The 19,416-nt window shown below is 44.2% G+C and overlaps 1 protein-coding gene across 1 annotated transcript in view; it reads right to left on the reverse strand.

Moving 5' to 3' along the window:
* Positions 1–4,135: 4,135 nt before the first annotated feature.
* The window catches only part of LOC147731078 (uncharacterized), a 107,727-nt gene continuing 92,446 nt past the window's right edge, over positions 4,136–19,416 (reverse strand). The window contains exon 2 of the mRNA XM_086954144.1: positions 4,136–4,225. Coding sequence (XP_086810270.1) covers positions 4,136–4,225 — 90 coding nt within the window. The remainder of the gene's footprint in view (positions 4,226–19,416) is intronic.

Consider the following 19,416-nt stretch of genomic DNA (forward strand, 5'->3'; position numbering starts at 1 on the left):
AGCACCGAAACCGCCCTCATGGACCTCTCTGCCGCCTTCGACACAGTCTGTCATAGCACCCTCATACAACGCCTCTGCAACGTCGGAATACAAGGAAAAGCTCTGGACTGGATCATCTCGTTCCTCGCCGGAAGAACCCAGAGAGTCCGCCTCCCCCCATTCAAATCAGAGGCCACCGAAGTCATCTGCGGCGTACCACAAGGATCATCACTCAGTCCCACCCTCTTCAACGTTTACATGAGTCCCCTCGCATCCATCGCGCGACAACACAACCTCAACATCATCTCCTACGCAGACGACACCCAGCTGATCCTTTCCCTCACCAAAGACCCAAACACCGCCAAAACCAATCTACACGAAGGAATGAAAGAAGTAGCCGAATGGATAAAGAACAGCCACTTAAAACTAAACTCGGACAAAATAGAAGTCCTCATTTTAGGATCATCCCCCTCTTCCTAGGACGACTCATGGTGGCCACCGGCCCTGGGTTAAGCACCCATACCTACAGATCACGCACGTAACCTGGGCTTCATCCTAGACTCCTCCCTCTCGATGACCAGACAAGTCAACGCCGTCTCATCTTCATGCTTCAACATCCTACGCATGCTCAAAAAAATCTTCAGTTGGATCCCCACCGAAACAAGAAAGGCAGCCACCCACGCACTGGTCACTAGCCGACTGGATTATGGAAATACCCTTTACGCCGGAACCACAGCCAAACTACAGAAAAAACTCCAACGCATCCAAAACGCCTCAGCCAGACTCATACTGGACATCCCCCGTCAAGTTTACATTTCCGGTCAACTGAAAGACCTCCACTGGCTTCCCGTCAACAAGAGAATAACGTTCCGTCTCCTCACCCACGCAAACAAGGCCCTCTATGACCTAGGACCCGAATGCCTCAACACAAGACTGTCCTTCTACACACCCACCCGCCAACTATGATCATCCAATCAAGCCCTCGCCGCAATTCCGCGCATCCATAGATCCACAGTGGGAGGAAGATCCTTCTCCTACTTAGCGGCCAAAACCTGGAATTCTCTCCCCACTCACCTCCGCCTTACACAGAACTACCTCTCCTTCAGAAAGCAGCTAAAAACCTGGCTATTCGATAAGTAATGCACCCACCCTCCCTCAAGCGCCTTGAGACCCTCTGGGTGAGTAGTGCGCTATACAAATTCCTGAACTTGAACTTGAATATCATAAGATCAGAACCATCACAACAATCAGCACCCACAGTGTCCCCAGATACCAGAACCACAGCGCTCATTCCTGCTCCTGTGATCCCCCCTCCGCACCACCACTCTGTCCCTCTGGCTCCTGCTGGGCCGATAAAGTGTCCAACCAGTCAGCCGCAGTCCCCCCGGCTTGTCAAAGAAGTAGGCCCACTCACTGTGTTTGATACGCAGCCTAACAGGAAAAAGCATCACATATTTGAGTCCCATATCCCGAAGTTTTCTCTTCACTCCCAGTCTCTGTTTTTGAATAGTCTGTGTGAAATCCGGGTAGAAACTGATGGACGCATTCTCATACTTCAAGGGCCCACCCGCTCGGGAGGTCTGGAGGATGGCATCTCTGTCCCCAAAGTTAAATATTCAAGCTATCATAGGCCTAGGCGGGGCGCCCACTCGCGGCTTCCCGCCAGGGACCCTGTGTACCCGCTCGACAGTGAAGAACTGGCTCAGGCCTTTGGGTGCAAGATGGTTGACAATGAGATCCTCGACAAAGAGGTCTGCTGCCTGGTCCTCCGCCTTTTCCGGTCCTCCGATGATGCGCACGTTATTCCTCTGGGCCCTCCCCTCGAAATCCTCCAGGCGACGGACGACAAGGTCATTCAAGGCCCTCAGATTCGGACTTCGGTCTGCAATTCTGTGACGTCATCCGTGAGACTTGAGGTTTTAATGTCCAATGATTTGACCTTTTCACTAGTTTTCGTGAGGTCTGTACAAATCAAATTCACCTCAATGGACACTGTGTCTGGCTTATGAGCAAGAGTCTCCATTTGCTTCCCAATGGAGGATTTAATCCCATCAATGGCGGCCATTACATCTTGTAACATTGGCTCAGTTACCGGACCAGAGGAATTCCTTGCCTCATCCCGTGATCCACCCGGTCCACTAGGCGATACCTTAACTTGGGCATAGCGGTCCATAACATTAGATTGGGTGTATCCTCCCCTTCTAGTGGTCCTCAATTTCTGCTTATCCTCTTCCGGTTTTTTTGCCATTTCGGTACAATCCACAGTTCGTCGTACAGTTCAGAGAGGGGGTAAGACTTCCAAGTGCCCGCGAGAAGCCTCCGATCTGCGGAACGCGCTCACACCGTTCCCACGGAGGTAGGGTACAGAAAGGCCTCGAGGCAGAGCACCGGCGATGGTCGGCCAGAAACCCAGCTCTCAAGGCAAGAATTTGTCCCTCATTGGACTGTGCAGTCAACCATCTCTTTTAACAGCGATTGGGTCGTCCGTGCTAGTGAAATGCACCCAGGTCCGAAGTCGATGTCGATTGATGAAATCAAAACCAAAAGTAGGGCCAGACCGGCCACTTCCGGTAAACAGCACCGTTGTTGTTGAACTACACCTCGGGCACTCGGCCATCTCAAGCGCCGGGCATCCGGGAGGTAGAGGCCGCAAACTCTCTAACCTCACAACTCTGGCATCAAGGGTCCATTCAGGACACGGGTTACAGCGTTCGATTCTCCTGTGGTACAGCAACACTGAGAGTTCAACGACGAACAGGATAAGTGGCAGGATATATTCGGGGGGCTACGGGGGTCTCGGGAGCCCTGGGCTCACGCGGCCATCTTGGATGCGCACGAAGCTCCTCCGAGCATACCTTCTTAATAACTGGAGGGTGGGGATTGAAAGCAGGAACTGATCCTGTTTTTCCAGGAGTTTATTATGTGTTTGGTAAAAATGCTTACTATAGGTTGCCTGCACATTTGTATGGTAGTTGTTATTTTGGAATTGTTTTCCCCAAGGTATATCATGTGGATAGAAATAATAAAATCAATTAAATAAAGCATGTACTAATACGCAAAAAGAGAACAAGTATTTCAGAAATAATTGGTGATATTTTTGGAGCACTGATACCTTCAATTGGAGTCGTTCTGAATTCGCATAAATTTCGAAAATTGTCTACAGTGGTTGATCGTTTATCAACAGATACTGCTGGTGGGTTCTTGATGATTGATAGTGAAATGGTTGCAAATAGAACAATGGTTTTGCAAAATCGACTTGCCCTTGATATTTTATTTTGTAACCCTAAGGAGTTAGGTCCATCGGGGCATGAGTTAGGTTGGACCCTTTTTCAAGCAAACAACACAAAACGTGCCTACACCACCCTTATTTCTCCACAATACTATTTATATAGGTCAAACAACCACTTTTTTAGCTTGACCAGGTATTTTTATTTTATACCAATCATTTTTCTTTTTCTTTAAAGACTTTTTTATCAACACATTGATGTCAAAAAGGAACAACTGTACATTCATATATTTACACTACTGTACATTACAATTTACAGACATAAGTAAAACAATACATACATACACTAAAGTAAATTTACAACATCATCCATCCCAAAAAGAATTCTTAAACAAAGACAAGACATAATATATTCATATATGTTTGATTTCAGGAAATACAAAATCAAAAGACGAGGAATACAGCCAGTAAATGAAACTAATAAATAGTCTTTGAACTAGCTACTGCCAGTTTATACTGCAATTGACCATTTACTCCTCCAAGTTTGCCGACGAGTTTCGAAACCAGGAAACCAGTACCTGGAATCTCATCAGGGCTTTTTCTTTTGTCTATATGTGCTGTAAAGAAAACAATAAAGTTTTATTTACAAAGTTCAATTCTCTTCTCTATTTTAGTTACACAAAAATACTTTTGAAGTCCTCTGACTCTGAGTACATCAACCTACCAAGTTCTTATGGGGCGCGAGGCTGTGGGGAATGCTTTCCTTATTCTCAAAAAACCTTCGATCTTAAATTCAAATCGGTGTACACTGGCTCCTTGGTATGTACTCCACGCAAAACTCTACCAAAGAAAATGACGAGTATTGGTCATTTCCATAATCATACCACTAGTTGATTTCTAAAAACGCCCGTATTTTGACATACCTTTCTTTTAGTGCTTCTCTTTTAGGGATGTAAGAGAGTTCTTTTTCGTTTGAACATTGGCAAAAAGTCGGTTCACCGGACATGCTGCATCTCGAAACTGTATCAAAAAAGAGAATGCAAGGAAACATTTGTAACTTCTCTACATTCCTCTCCAAGTTATCCGACTCTCCACCACTTATAGAAACAAAAGGGGCGTACCTGTCTGGTTTTGTGAATTGCTTCGGTCTTGTGTGTTATAAGAGAGCCCTATAGGAACAGTAACGAGTGTTTAGATTAATGTTTTGAAGCGCAATTGTTTCAACACAACCAAATTAATCATCTGTGTTGCAAAGCGCCCTGTTACCTTTTGCTCGTGTGCCTCTGCAGTCTAGATCTCAATCGAATCAAGATGGCTGCCCGCTGATAGTTGCTCATTTTATTCGCCAGTAATGTGTACAGGAATTGTGGGATATGTAGTCACCCATTCTGTATTAGACGCGACACACCCGTGAACAGTTCGGCTGATTCAGTACACTCAGCTTCTAAAACGTATTCAATTTGTATTCAGTTTTTATGTAGTGGCATTTTTAAATACCTATCGGGCAAAATCGCACTAAACATTTGCTATGCAAAATCCTGAAGGCATCTCAGCCATGCAATTGAATTTTATTTGCACTCTGGGATAAAGATAGGAGATCATTTATTAAGCTAAATCAAAGGTTGTTCTACACAATGCCAGATGTACATATACTGACAACCAAGTCACCTCAAAAGAAATAAGAGTAACTCTGCCAACTTTTTGGGTAAATACTATGACACATCATGTAGAGGCATTACTTATTGCGATCTAATATGGTCAAAAGGCACCTGATTCTTTGAGGTTCACAATCTCGCTACTTCAGACAGATTATTCAACCCTGTCTGGGTGCTGTTAAATTTCAGAATTAGTTAAGCTTCTTTTTGTAGTAGCATTCTATCTACATCTGAGGGACGATTCATGTGGTTCATTGTAAACAGAATGGACCATTTAAATCGCTCTCGTCATGTCCTTTTTCGACGAAGTGCTCTAACATAGGGGCTGTCATCACTTTCTTTTTTATCCATGATGAATGTTGGCTGATTCACAAATTGGCCTGCTGGCTTGTCTTGCCAATATAGGTCATCCTGCAGAACACAGTATCACGTAGACTACATTTTTTATCTTACAATTTGAAAATTCCAAATGTTTCCATTTAATCCCCAAATGGCAAAATTCTTTCCTTTCGATGGTACTGGGACAGGCAACACAATTCCCACATTTGTGGTGACCCTCGATGGGTTTCATATTCCAATGTGATAACAAATCACTCTTTGTTCTTGGCAATGCCACGTCCGCCCTAATGATCTGTTGCCCTATACTCTTGTTCTTTTTTTAGGCAAAAATTGGTTTTGGAAAGGGACATTCTAAACCTTCCAAAAGATGCCAATTTTTCAGAACAGCCGGTCTCAATTTGTGTGTGTCAGGGCCAAAAGTCGTTACACACACTAATCTCTCCAGTGCTGGTCTCTTTTTCACTTGGAGGAGGCATTCACGAGGCATAAAGCGTGCTCTTTTGAACGAAGGTTTCAAGAGTTTTTTGGTGTACCCTCTCTGTTTCATATCATTGCAAAAAGTATGGGCTAGTTCTTCATAATCCCTCACATCCGAGCAATTCCTCCATATTCGTAGTAATTGCCCGTATGGGAGATTTGCTTTTAGGTTTCTTGGATGTGCACTTCTATGGTGCAAGATCGTATTTCTATCAGTGGTCTTTTTGTATAGGGATGTTTTTAATTGCCCTTGGACGCATGTAAGTTCTACATCCAAAAATGTCATTCTGGTATTACTATGTTCAATGGAAAATTTGATATCTCCATGTCTGGTATTGAGCCATTCGTGGAAGGCCAACAGATCGGTCTGGCTCCCCTGCCACAGGAGCCAGACGTCATCTATATAGCGATACCACATGGAGATATGTTTTTTGTACGGATTGTTAGTCTCCACAAATTTTTCTTCATACTGTGCCATGAAGAGGACTGGCAGATCCCTTCACTTGCATAAAGAATTCACCATTAAAGGTGAAGTAGTTTTTTTTTAATGCAACCTTTTTTGCTGAAGGTAGAGGGGTCCCAGTTTGATCCTGAGTCACAGATAATGGTCACGATGGATGTGACATCCCTCTACACGCAGATCCCACAAGAAGAAGCACTTGAGGTGATGGAGTTATACCTGGACAAAAAAAGAGAGGCCCCATAGGTTATTCAACACATAGAACAATCTGGTGGTCTGATAAAAGATAAAACACTACAGAGGCTAAGGAAAAAACAGATCACTCTTCAGGACTAAAGACCGTGATCATTGCAGTTACTGACCCACGTACAACTCTGCGACAGAAGAAAACCCACGAGGAGGGGAGAAAACAGTGAGGATTTCCATCAACTGCCCTTCGTGGCCAGTGTCATCATTTGGAACTCCCAGAGTGCCCCTGTCACCTCAGCTCTTCTGGCAGCCAGCCAAAAGCTGGTGAACTAGGGGTGAGGAGAGACCAATGGAATAAGCAATTGACCAAATCAATCCAATAATGCAGTGCAAAAGAATACGTGGAAGTGATGTTAAAAAAGTTTCAGCAGCAATACAAACAAAGTTATTGATGACTGCAGCTGAGCTTGCTAAAAGAACAGTATGTCGGCATTTGAACAAATATGCCAGATGTAATGGTCTACTAGTTTCAGCCGTTCAGGGCCAAAGGACCCCAGCTTTCTTCAGGACCTTTAAATAGAAGCTACTGCATTCAGTGCAATTTTGACAAAAGGGAGACAAAGTGCAAGAAAAACAAAAAAGTATAAAAACATCACAGTACCGCTGCTTGTGATCTTATACAGTACCTCTACACAGGTCGGATGGCTATTCAAACCTGTTTAGATAAAGAAAGCAAGCAAAAAGTCAATGCTCTAAGTGTAGCTAACAAAGACTATACCTTACTGCACGCTCTGTAGTTACTATTAGTTTAATGAAAGTTATGATTCACTCACCTATCCTGTGTTAGGTATCAGATTTACCTCACCTCACCTGGCTCAAGGCTCAGGTACAGGGAGGCACCGCCCTATAATAAAAACAACAAGCCACAGAAACAGCCACTTAGTACTATATGCACATACTACCACATAGATGATATTGGTATAAACGGCTGTTCTGTAGTTTTTAATCTGCCCAAGAAAAACTCCAGAATGATACCTTGTTCTGTTTAGATAACTCATATTAGTAACGGGGGCTCGAACTCCCTTCGAGTGATTCAAAAGCACGCTACTGGTGAAAAAACACGGCTCACAGTTAAGATAGCAAATGAATACCTCCTCATATTAAGATAACTCTTAACAAGTGAGAGCCTGGAATGCCTCCGTATAATCCCTAGGATGCTGCTGTAACCGAGGCGAGACTTGTAAAAATGACCCCATCCACACGTGTACAAACAGCCAGTGGTAACCGGGCTGTTATCGGATAATCTGAGTCCATAAATACACTAGCTTAATAATGATAGAAACTAGGCATCCTAAAAGCGCTTAAGAGGATTCTCCTCCGGTAAAAGTACCATGCTGCCATTCAAAACGGAAAGGGTCCCCCGCTTACCTCTCCGTCGGTACCTCAGGCGATGTGCTGAGGCTAGGGGAGGTAGCGTTTGCTCGCCGAGCTGCGCCATTAGAGTCTCGCTGGCCGGACCACGTGGGGAAGGATGTCAGAGCCCCTGTGTCCAATTGCCAGCGAGAACTACAGAATGACGTCAGCCGCTGTATCCGAGTAGTTCGTTTACTTACTGGTAAACGCGGTCAGCTTACTAAATGACAAACTGAATACCCATTGCCCAGTGATGTATTCCGGTCACACTTATACATAATTAGCATTATTACAAACATGGCAGCTGAGAATAGTGTGCTGCCATTAAATAGAGTCATGGACATGTACGGTATGGGGGAAAGAACAGGGAGGGGCCGTTCAATTGTCTACAAATGACTAGAATATACTGGCATTCCACAGTGCGGAGGACAGATAGTTTTAAAGCAAAGTCCAGGGAATGTCATCATTTAAACCCTGTGTGTCACTTTTAAGTTTGAACACCCACCTTTGCTCTTTCAGAAAGAGGAACTTGGTCCTGTCCTTTACATGTGGTGGTATGAATGGTTTATCCAAAACAGTCCAGAAAAAATCTTCTGGCTTATGATTCATTTCTGCAAAGTGTCTAGTGAGCCTTGTGTTGGTTTTACCACACCGGAAGGTACTCTTATGCTCTAGCATGCGCTGCCGTACCTTCCTAGTTGTCATCCCAACATAGCGTTCCCCGCAAGGGCATTCAATTAGGTATACTAAATGATCGCTATTACAGTTGGAAAAGTGTGTCTGAATCCATGGTTTATGTGTGCCAATGTCTACAGTTTTAGACTGCTTCGTTTGTGGACACATGGAGCAGTTACCACAGGGAAAATGCCCTTGGACAGGAGGTAAATCCCAAAGGGTATTAGTCGCACTAGGTTTAGTAATTGGTCTGGTATGTACCAAAGCATCACGGAGATTGAGCCCTCTCTTAAAGTCGAACAAAGGCATAGGAATTTGTTCTTTCCTAGTGTTGAGAAAACGCCAGTTCTTTCGGATACATTTCTGTAAACCATTTCTCAAAGTGCTGAAGGTGTTCACACATGTCATTCATCCCAAAGGTGGTTTCTCTATTTTAGGCTCGAGCAAAGCTTCCCTATGGTTGTTAGAAGCCCTCTTACAAGCTCTTTTCACCAACCGTCGAGGATACATTTTGTCACTCAGTTGTTTGGACAGGTTGTCAAAATGATGTTTGTTAGAGTCAAGGGTGGAGCAATTGCGCCTCAAACGCAAAAACTGACCAAACGGAAGATTTTCCCTAAGGGCTCTTGGGTGCTGGCTGTCGAATCTCACGAAGTAGGGAATTACACGCCATGGGTTTTCGGTACAGTTCACTAGCCAGGCCCGTAGGGGTCACAAAGATGGAAAGATCCAGAAAAGATAGTCTGGACCTACTCATTTCTAGAGTGAATCTGAGATAGTTATTCTGTGTATTAAGCCATGCGTGGAAAGATCTCACTGATTCCTCATCCCTTCGCCACACCACAAGGATGTCATCTATATACCGCTTCCAAAGTCTAATTGACTTTTGGAAGGGGTTAGTGGCGTTAAGGACAACGGTTTCTTCAAACCTGTTGTAATGGCCGGATTTTCTGTTTAGATGGGATCAGCCCCCAGGGGCCCCTATGACCCAGCCAAAACGTACTCACCTTCCCTCCTCAGATCGTATTCATAATGGATAGATATACAGATATATACAAATCGCACCTAAGGATGGGGAATGACAATATACACATGTATGGATTTTCTACAATATCTTATTCACATCAGTTGGTCTCGCGGCCACCCCGACCCAGACCGTTCTACCCTAGGGCAGATATGACACACAATCCGGTGCGTCTACACACGGGCCTACAGAACCCAATGCTCCCTTTTCCAAAGTGTTTGCAATCCTGCAAAACTACACACTAGTTCGACCTCCTAGTGCTCTCATTTATTCAAGCCACAATCCAGTGGGTATACACACCGATCTCCTACTCAGTGCTCTCATTAACGCCGCATATCAACGACGACCACATTCCTATGAACAGTTATCGGGATAATATCTCAGTTATCTGCTCGGGATAAAACTACAATAATAACTTTGAATATAGTTCCAAATTATATAGTGTACTCCCTGCTCTTGGCATCAAAGGTCCACTCACTCCCTCTTTATTTGATCACCATTTACCTGATCGGGATTTCCCATCCGTTCACATAAACAATTCCCAACTAGGAGTTGAATTTACCAAGATTGAACATGAACACCAGGTACACAATAATTCTATAAGAATTAGGGTATTTATTAACAATAGACACGAATCACATTACTATGCAACATAACTTCTGCAAAGAAAAGGTAAAGATTAGAGTGCACATTCTATTAGAGTTGGGCGGACTTCACCTTATTAATAGGAAGTCTGGACTCGGCAGTCATCTAGGTTCCCTTCTCGTCTCTGTATCCTGGCTCGCCTTGCAGTCACCCCCAGCCGTCACAAGTACACGTCTGCACCGCTAGGCTCAACCTCGTCTGCTTCTCTTCAGGACACCGGAACCCTGCTGATTATTAGCTACCGTCTCTCTCTCTCTCTGTATCAGTGCGCTCCGCGCTGCTTCTCGTTCAGTCTTTCTCAGAGAGTTTCGGTCTTAAATCTTTCTCAGACTTCAAAGATGGCGACTTGTCCACCATAAGATGAATAATGGCAGAGATGCTAACGGCTAGATGCCGCCTACGGACTAACTGACAAACTGACTAACACCTTCGCTAATATCAAAGCCCGTTCCTTCATGGAAATTCACGGCCAGTAACCTGCCGCCCACCAAATTCTTGTACCTCCCCGTACCAAGGACACTTTCCCAGCCGGCCGGCCTGAAGTTGTGTCTTCGGAGTGGAGAAAAATACATTCCTTCGATAAGGGTCAGCCTGAACCGGTTCTCTCCAAGCGAACAACAGCTTGAAACTAAAACACTACATTTGACCTAGAAAGCCTTCTCGGCTACCGGGCAGAAAGCAAAATGGAGTCTGTCTCGTTTAAGGCCTACGGAGCCCACAATATGCATAGCTCCATGGAAAATAGCCCAGCATGTTAGCAAATGAGCAAATCATAACTAATACTTATATATCTATCCCCTAACTTAAATTCATAAGCCTTACTTTAAGGAAAATGGCACGAAAATGCCCTAATATATGTAAGACAGGGTCCCTGTCTATAGTCCTAATCCCTATGCTATGGGGGTGATAGGCTGGAGTCACTCTCCATCATTCTCCTTCTCCAAAGAGCCAGCAAAAAGGCAGCCATTACATTACACCCCTTGACTCCAGTCTATTAACCACAAACTAAATGGAGCTAACATCAGTAGAAGAATAATATGAAACAAAACTAACTGATCTACGATCCTTACTAAGTCTAAAAAATTGGAGCAGGGAAGGGATGCATTGAATAAAGCAACAAATAGCTATCAGGACACAAATAGCGACAATAACCCCCCCTAAAATCTGTCGTAAGGAATGCAAGTCAGGCAGCCAATTAAAAAGCCAGTCAAAGAAACCCTGATCTATATGTTGTCTAATTTCTGCAGTCAAGTCGTGGAGTTTGTCAATATGGGATTGGATAGCTTTAGAATGGTCAGACAAATTAAAACAGCACAGACCTTCAAAATCAGAACATTCATGTCCATGTTTCAACAAAAGATAATCAATGGCGGCCCTGTTTTGCAAAATAGCTCTACGTTCACCTTGGGCGTCTAATAAGAGATCAGATAAAACAGTAGATGTTTGGTTAATGGACTTAACCATCATGCAGGCCATTTTGCCGATTGTTTTGGCATTATAAACGGCCAATGCAGGCACTCCAATATTAGAAAAAGCTAAACCAAGATATTCTGATTTGGAATAGAGATGAACAGAGGAATCACAATCTTCATGCAATGACATAGAATCACGTACAATACGGGAATGTGAAGTAGGATGTGAGGAAAACATTAGCAAACTCAATCTAGTGATGGCACATGGGCCACCAGAAATATTCGCAGGAATATAGGGCCAAGATGAATTCCCACAGGAAAAGAGCCATCCAGCTGGTAATAGCATTGAACGATAATGGCTAGTGGCTACTAATAAACGTTTACAGGTCATATTATTTTTAACTGAAAGACATGAATTCGGAAGTCTCTTTGAACATAACAAACGTTGATGAGCTGAAAAGGAGGTAGCGGCTTGGAGCTTCAGCTTCAAGCACTCAGTAATAGCTTTAGGGTCACAAGTCATGATGAAACATAGGTCTCCAGGGGTAATATTAAAAGTAGTAATGCGGGAATGAATAGGGACATCAAGGTCTGGAAGAGCAGTACATGAGGGACAAAATTCGTGGGCCGCAAAATCACCCAGAATAACATTAGGTCGGGCATTAGATATATTAAAAATATGACGTAAAGTCTCAGTGGATGCAGGGACAGCAACGAAACAGGTCGCTAAAATGTCAGTGACTGATTTCATGGGCGTAAGACAGAAATGTGGAGAGTTTGTCACCCGCTTTGCGAGTGTAATCCAGAAATTGGTCGAAGTTGCCCACGCAGACCGCGGGGCTCGAATTATCCCATCAACCGGCGTCGGTGGATCCTCTCCTCTCCCGGCGTAGCAGGCCAAAAGGAGTCCAGCGCCGACACATCCTACAGCAGCAATCCAAAGAATGATCTGAAAGAATACAAACACAGACCTTAATCATTCTCGTAAGTAACATTTATCAGCTGGGACAGCTTCCCAGCCATCTTTCCCTGGCTTCATCACCAAAACGGTGTTGTCATGACCGGTCGCAATAATATCAGCCTGTTCAGGAGGATTTTTAGGCGATTGCACCCATATCTTAGCTCCAGGAAGATCAGACGATCCGAAGCCTTTTTGTCCTCGCACAGTTAGCAACGTTGGGGCAGAGCCTTTTTTGATCTCACCACTGAAGACAGGCATAATCAGTAACTGAGCAACACGGTCAGACTTTTTGATGAACAAATCCGTCTCACTGCTATTAAGCAGGAGAACTTTAATCTCTCCCTGATAATCACTGTCAATTACTCCTCCGAGCACTTGTAAACCTTTCAGGGCCAGGCCAGATCTAGGGGCAATTAATCCAAAGCTACCGGCAGGTATACAGACACCAATGCCAGTTTCAACAATGATTCGATCCTTTCCTGGAAATTTAGCATCATTTAAAGCATGCAGGTCGAGGCCTGCGGAACCTGGGGTTGCTCTACATGGAGCCAAAGCACCGGGGGTAATTTCCCAATACATGACAGTGTTCGATACAGAATTTGGTTTCGCATCAACATTTGGAGGAAACAAACGCATTAAAGGAGATTCAGCATGTAACAAAGGGCGATTATTTAAAATCAATAAAGCTTGAAGTAGGACATCTCTCCACTGGCTGTAACGGTCATCAGTCAACTTGCGCAACTGTTCTTTCAACAAGCCATTCATTCTCTCAATCAGTCCTGAAGCCTGTGGATAATATGGAATATGAAACACCCAATCAATATTATTTTCCTACAGAATTCCTGCACCAATCTTCCACGAAAGTGGGATGCGTTATCTGATTGAATTTGGAATGGGACACCATAGTACAGAATAATTAGCTCCAGGGTTTTAATTGTATTCACTTGGGTAGCGTTCTTGCAAGGGAAAGGGACCAAAAGGCCACTATAAGTATCAACCACTGTGCAAATATATTGACAATTTCTGCTCATAGGGAGCGGACCAATATAATCAATCTGCCAAATTTGGGCGGGCAATTTACCTCGATGTAAGTGACCTCGAACAATCTGAGGCACCTCTTTTTTCCTAGAATGCTGACAAATGGGACAATGTAGAATGACATCTTTTATTAAAGAAAAGGGAATATGAATTCCTCTATCGGCAGCCCACCTGCTAGTGGCTTTCTCTCCAAAATGTCCTGCTTTTTGATGGGCCCACTTCGCCAATCCCGCCAAATCAGAATCCTGCATGTCCACCACTGCCTCAGAAATTTTAGACTGTTCATCTGCAATATTATGGAAAAATTTGTCAAGGGAGTCAATTGGAGTATGAGCATCCACGTGAAAGATTGTTACAGTACTCTGCGGGAGCAATTCCCAAATTTCTTGCCACAGTTCTCTGCCCCACAGTTCCTTTGAATGCAATTCCCAATTATGAGAATGCCATGTCGGTAACCATACCGCTAGTCCATTCGCAGTGGACCAGGAATCAGTGAAAATATGACATGTACCAGGTAGTTCCTGTTTCAAAACTTGGTAAACTGCATAGAGTTCAGCATATTGGCTACTCTTACCATCTCCAGTTGTGCTCAACAATTTCTGTGTAATCGGGTTATATGAAACAGCTTTCCAATGTCTTTTGTCACCAATGAATTTCGCAGAACCATCCGTAAACCACACATGTTTTCTATCCTCCGCGGACAGATCATCAAATGATTTACCCCACTTCACGGGAGACTCCTGCACTACGGGAACCGAACACTCACTTTCAATCTCATTGGAGGGCGCCTGCGCCACTCGCTCATGTAAAACCGCCACACCTTTCGGACCCACACGTGCCCTGTCCTGAATGTACCATTTCCATTTAATCACACTAGCCTCCTGAGCATGTCCAATTCGATGGGACTTTGGTGAACTCAAAACCCACTGCATAATGGGAATTTCGGGCCTTAAAATCACAGCATGGCCTAGGGTCAATTGCTCGGTATCCACCAGAGCCCAATAACAAGCAAGCAACTGTTTTTCAAAAGGTGAGTAGCGCTCACCAGCCTCAGGTAACTTTTTGGTCCAAAAACCTAATGGCACTTTTTGTCTGCCCTGCTTTTGCCACAAACTCCAATTGGCATACAGGCCTTCCACGGACACATTCAAATCCACATCACCTTCACTCACGGGCCACAAATCCAAAGCATACTGAATAGCTTCTTTAGCCAAATTAAAAGCAGTCTGTTGAGGTTCACCCCATTCAAACGCATTCTTTTTACGAGTGACTCGATACAGTGGAGCTAAGATTTGACTCAAATGGGGAATATGCTGACGCCAAAATCCAAACAAACCAATAAAGCATTGAGCTTCTTTCCTGTTTCTGGGAACAGCAAAATCAAGTATTTTTCGTTTAACCTGTGGAATCACCTCTCTGTGACCCTCATGCCAATTAATTCCTAAAAATTTCACAGCTTGGGATGGAGTTTGTAATTTGTCAGGATTAATTTCCCAGCCTTTCGCTCGCAAACAGTCAATGATCTGATCTAAATGGGACTGCACCTGGTCTTGCGTTTCACCTTGAATCAAAATGTCGTCAATATAATGACAAACCTGAACTTGTGGATTCGTGGGCACTTCAGACAAATGTTCCGCCACCAGCCGGTGACAGATCGTAGGACTATGTACATAGCCTTGAGGAAGACTCCGGAACGTCATTTGACGTCCATTCCATGTAAAACTGAATTGTTCCTGACATTCGGGGGCAATCGGAATTGAAAAGAATGCATTAGCAATATCAATGGAAGCATACCACGTACCTGGATGCTTTTGATTCTCTGAATCAGTGTGACAATGTCAGGCACCGCAACAGTCAATTTAGGTGTATTTTTATTCAATTCTCGATAATCAACAGTCATGCGCCAAGAATTATCACTTTTGCGCACGGGCCAAACGGGATTATTCCAAGCAGATGTGACCGGAGTTATGACTCCCGCGTCAACCAAATCCTGAATCGTAGCAGTAATTTCTTCATGACCACCTGGGATGCGATATTGCTTTTGAGAAATCACTTTCGTTGCTAAAGGTATTTTAATAGGTGGCATGCGTAAACGGCCAACCCGTACGGGTCTGGTCGAAATGTACTGTTGTGTACCAAATTGATAGTATCCATCATCCAAATGCAAAGTCATACCTTTCAAAATGTCAATTCCAATAATGTATTCCAAAAGTGGCACAACCAACACAGAGTATTCTCTACGAGGAATCCTACCAATTTTAATTTCGAGTGCAGTTTGAACTGCGGGTGTCTCTTTACCACCCAAACCAGTAATCGTAAAAGACTGTCCATGAAATTTTCTCGACTTACCATGAATTAAAGTGGCCTCCGCCCCAGTATCAACTAACGCTCGGGCCCTTTGGATATTACGATGTTTCCAAAAAATCTCAATATCTACATATGGTCTGTAATCTCTGTGGGCCCACTTGCGTACCGGAGCTTGACCTATTTCCTAGTCATTTTTCTTGCGGTCTGTCAACCAAGACAAATCAGGGTAAATACTCTCGGTTTTCTTTGGTATTAGAATGTCTTGTTCATATCCGTCTCCAGTACGAAACGGATTAGTGTCAGGTTCAAAAAGTTGTGAGTTACGGTCAGAGAGTCTGTTACGATCCTCCCTCTTTCTTACGTCAAGGGAATAACTCCTTGCATCTCGTCGTCTGTTAGAAACACAATCATCTCTTCCCCTTTCACGATCATCCTCTCTCCCCCTCCCATCATTACGACGAGGGGATACATCATGTTCATAGCGCCGATCATCACGGCGATCAGAATTCACACGTCGCCTCTCATCACCACTGTCATCCGAACCACGATCATACTCATTCTTTCGCACACGACGGGCACCCTCCTTTCGATCCAAACCACGCTTACGAAACATTTCCCATAAGCGATTATTAGGCTCACCATCAATGTCTTCCCTTTTGACACCATCAGCAATGAGAGCAAGAAACATGTCACGTCTAGAGAACTTATAGTCCCCACTAGTACGACCCTCAGGTCGAGATTGTCTTTCAGGTTTAAACCATTCACCCAGCTCACCAAGCTGACGAACAGACTCAAGCACAACAGACAAAGGATTGCCAGTTTGGTTAATCAATAGTGTCATCATGACCTGCTTGTAAGCAACAGGAGAAGAACGGATAATGCGATTGCGCACAGACGATGTTAACAGACCATCCAATAACTTGTCAGCAGTACTAAGGAAGATAGCCGTTTTCATGACTTCCTCTTTTAAACGTTGCGACGCATCGCGCAAAGTGTACCATGGTTTCTCATCAATAGGCCAATCAGATTCAGTTGGATATTTATGATTACAACCGTCAGACGCAAGCTGGAGCAAAGAAATTTGACCAGCACCATTATAATTCCGAAAATGATCCTGAATCGTAGAATCAGAACTCAAAGAGCAAAATCGTAAGCAATCAACAGCATCGAGCATAATACCGGCAGCGCCAAGTTCATAAAGACGCACCATCCAGGTAAGCAAGGCCTCACCAGGCCGTTGTCGAAATCGTTGTAAAATATCACTAACTTCCTGCTGAGTAAAGTCTTCAATACAATCAAGAGCTATACCACCCGGATTACCAGGGGCCTGTTGTAACTTTCGTCGAAAAATCGGGTGAGCAGAAACTGCAGGAAGAGCTTCCGAGGAAGCCCGCATCTTAGATTTAGCAGCACAATCAGGGCAAGCTACGTCATCCACACGGGAAGAACGAGCACGGTCACAATCAGGACTTAAATCGATACATGAAGCAGATTTACAATCACGTCCGGAGCGAGAAGACTCGCGTTTGTCACCCTCCTCTGCCGAGGAGTCAGAAGTATGAGAATCCCAGATATTACCGTCCCACTCATCGGGGTTCCAATCCATTCCAGCTTTTGCTACAACCATACGCACTTTGCGTGAAGACACACGTCCACGACGATGTTTATACTTATATCGTGCAATACGGACCGCAGCCCTTTCGGCAATGGTCTGATATGTTTCAAGTTTGTCGGCAAGCAATTTATTTTGACAACGCAACAAAGTATGCGCATTTTGCAACTCAACACACTGTCCTTCCGTATCTTTAAACTGTTTCTGTAGCTGAACAAACCTCTCATGCAATATTCTGTATGCATTAAGAACAATCCACCCTCTGCGTCCTAAAATAGGAAGCTCATCACCCTTCACTACTGGCGCTTTCTGCAAGCACGATACCACATCGGCAGGCTCCGCCTGCTCCAAGCATGAAGACCAATTTTCACTCAAACCAGTAGAATCAGCCCACTCACGGGCCAAAGCCTCATAAGGCGTAGACTCCCAGCCGGGAATCTGAATCAGCAGTTTAAAAACCGACGATGATTTTTTCGCAAACATATTAACACCAAAAATTTATATACACAAATTATAAACAAAATTCAAAACTTATAAGCCGAGCGCAAACCAACAAGATAAAATCAACACAATGCACACAGGCTTCGTAAACAGTTCGTGACGCCAGATGTAATGGCCGGATTTTCTGTTTAGATGGGATCAGCCCCCAGGGGCCCCTATGACCCAGCCAAAACGTACTCACCTTCCCTCCTCAGATCGTATTCATAATGGATAGATATACAGATATATACAAATCGCACCTAAGGATGGGGAATGACAATATACACATGTATGGATTTTCTACAATATCTTATTCACATCAGTTGGTCTCGCGGCCACCCCGACCCAGACCGTTCTACCCTAGGGCAGATATGACACACAATCCGGTGCGTCTACACACGGGCCTGCAGAACCCAATGCTCCCTTTTCCAAAGTGTTTGCAATCCTGCAAAACTACACACTAGTTCGACCTCCTAGTGCTCTCATTTATTCAAGCCACAATCCAGTGGGTATACACACCGATCTCCTACTTAGTGCTCTCATTAACGCCGCATATCAACGACGACCACATTCCTATGAACAGTTATCGGGATAATATCTCAGTTATCTGCTCGGGATAAAACTACAATAATAACTTTGAATATAGTTCCAAATTATATAGTGTACTCCCTGCTCTTGGCATCAAAGGTCCACTCACTCCCTCTTTATTTGATCACCATTTACCTGATCGGGATTTCCCATCCGTTCACATAAACAATTCCCAACTAGGAGTTGAATTTACCAAGATTGAACATGAACACCAGGTACACAATAATTCTATAAGAATTAGGGTATTTATTAACAATAGACACGAATCACATTACTATGCAACATAACTTCTGCAAAGAAAAGGTAAAGATTAGAGTGCACATTCTATTAGAGGTGGGCGGACGTCACCTTATTAATAGGAAGTCTGGACTCGGCAGTCATCTAGGTTCCCTTCTCGTCTCTGTATCCTGGCTCGCCTTGCAGTCACCCCCAGCCGTCACAAGTACACGTCTGCACCGCTAGGCTCAACCTCGTCTGCTTCTCTTCAGGACACCGGAACCCTGCTGATTATTAGCTACCGTCTCTCTCTCTCTCTGTATCAGTGCGCTCCGCGCTGCTTCTCGTTCAGTCTTTCTCAGAGAGTTTCGGTCTTAAATCTTTCTCAGACTTCAAAGATGGCGACTTGTCCAACATAAGATGAATAATGGCAGAGATGCTAACGGCTAGATGCCGCCTACGGACTAACTGACAAACTGACTAACACCTTCGCTAATATCAAAGCCCGTTCCTTCATGGAAATTCACGGCCAGTAACCTGCCGCCCACCAAATTCTTGTACCTCCCCGTACCAAGGACACTTTCCCAGCCGGCCGGCCTGAAGTTGTGTCTTCGGAGTGGAGAAAAATACATTCCTTCGATAAGGGTCAGCCTGAATCGGTTCTCTCCAAGCGAACAACAGCTTGAAACTAAAACACTACATTTGACCTAGAAAGCCTTC

This window comes from Lissotriton vulgaris, chromosome 2_1 (genome assembly GCF_964263255.1).
Source record: "Lissotriton vulgaris chromosome 2_1, aLisVul1.2, whole genome shotgun sequence".
Classification (NCBI taxonomy): Eukaryota; Metazoa; Chordata; class Amphibia; order Caudata; family Salamandridae; genus Lissotriton; species Lissotriton vulgaris.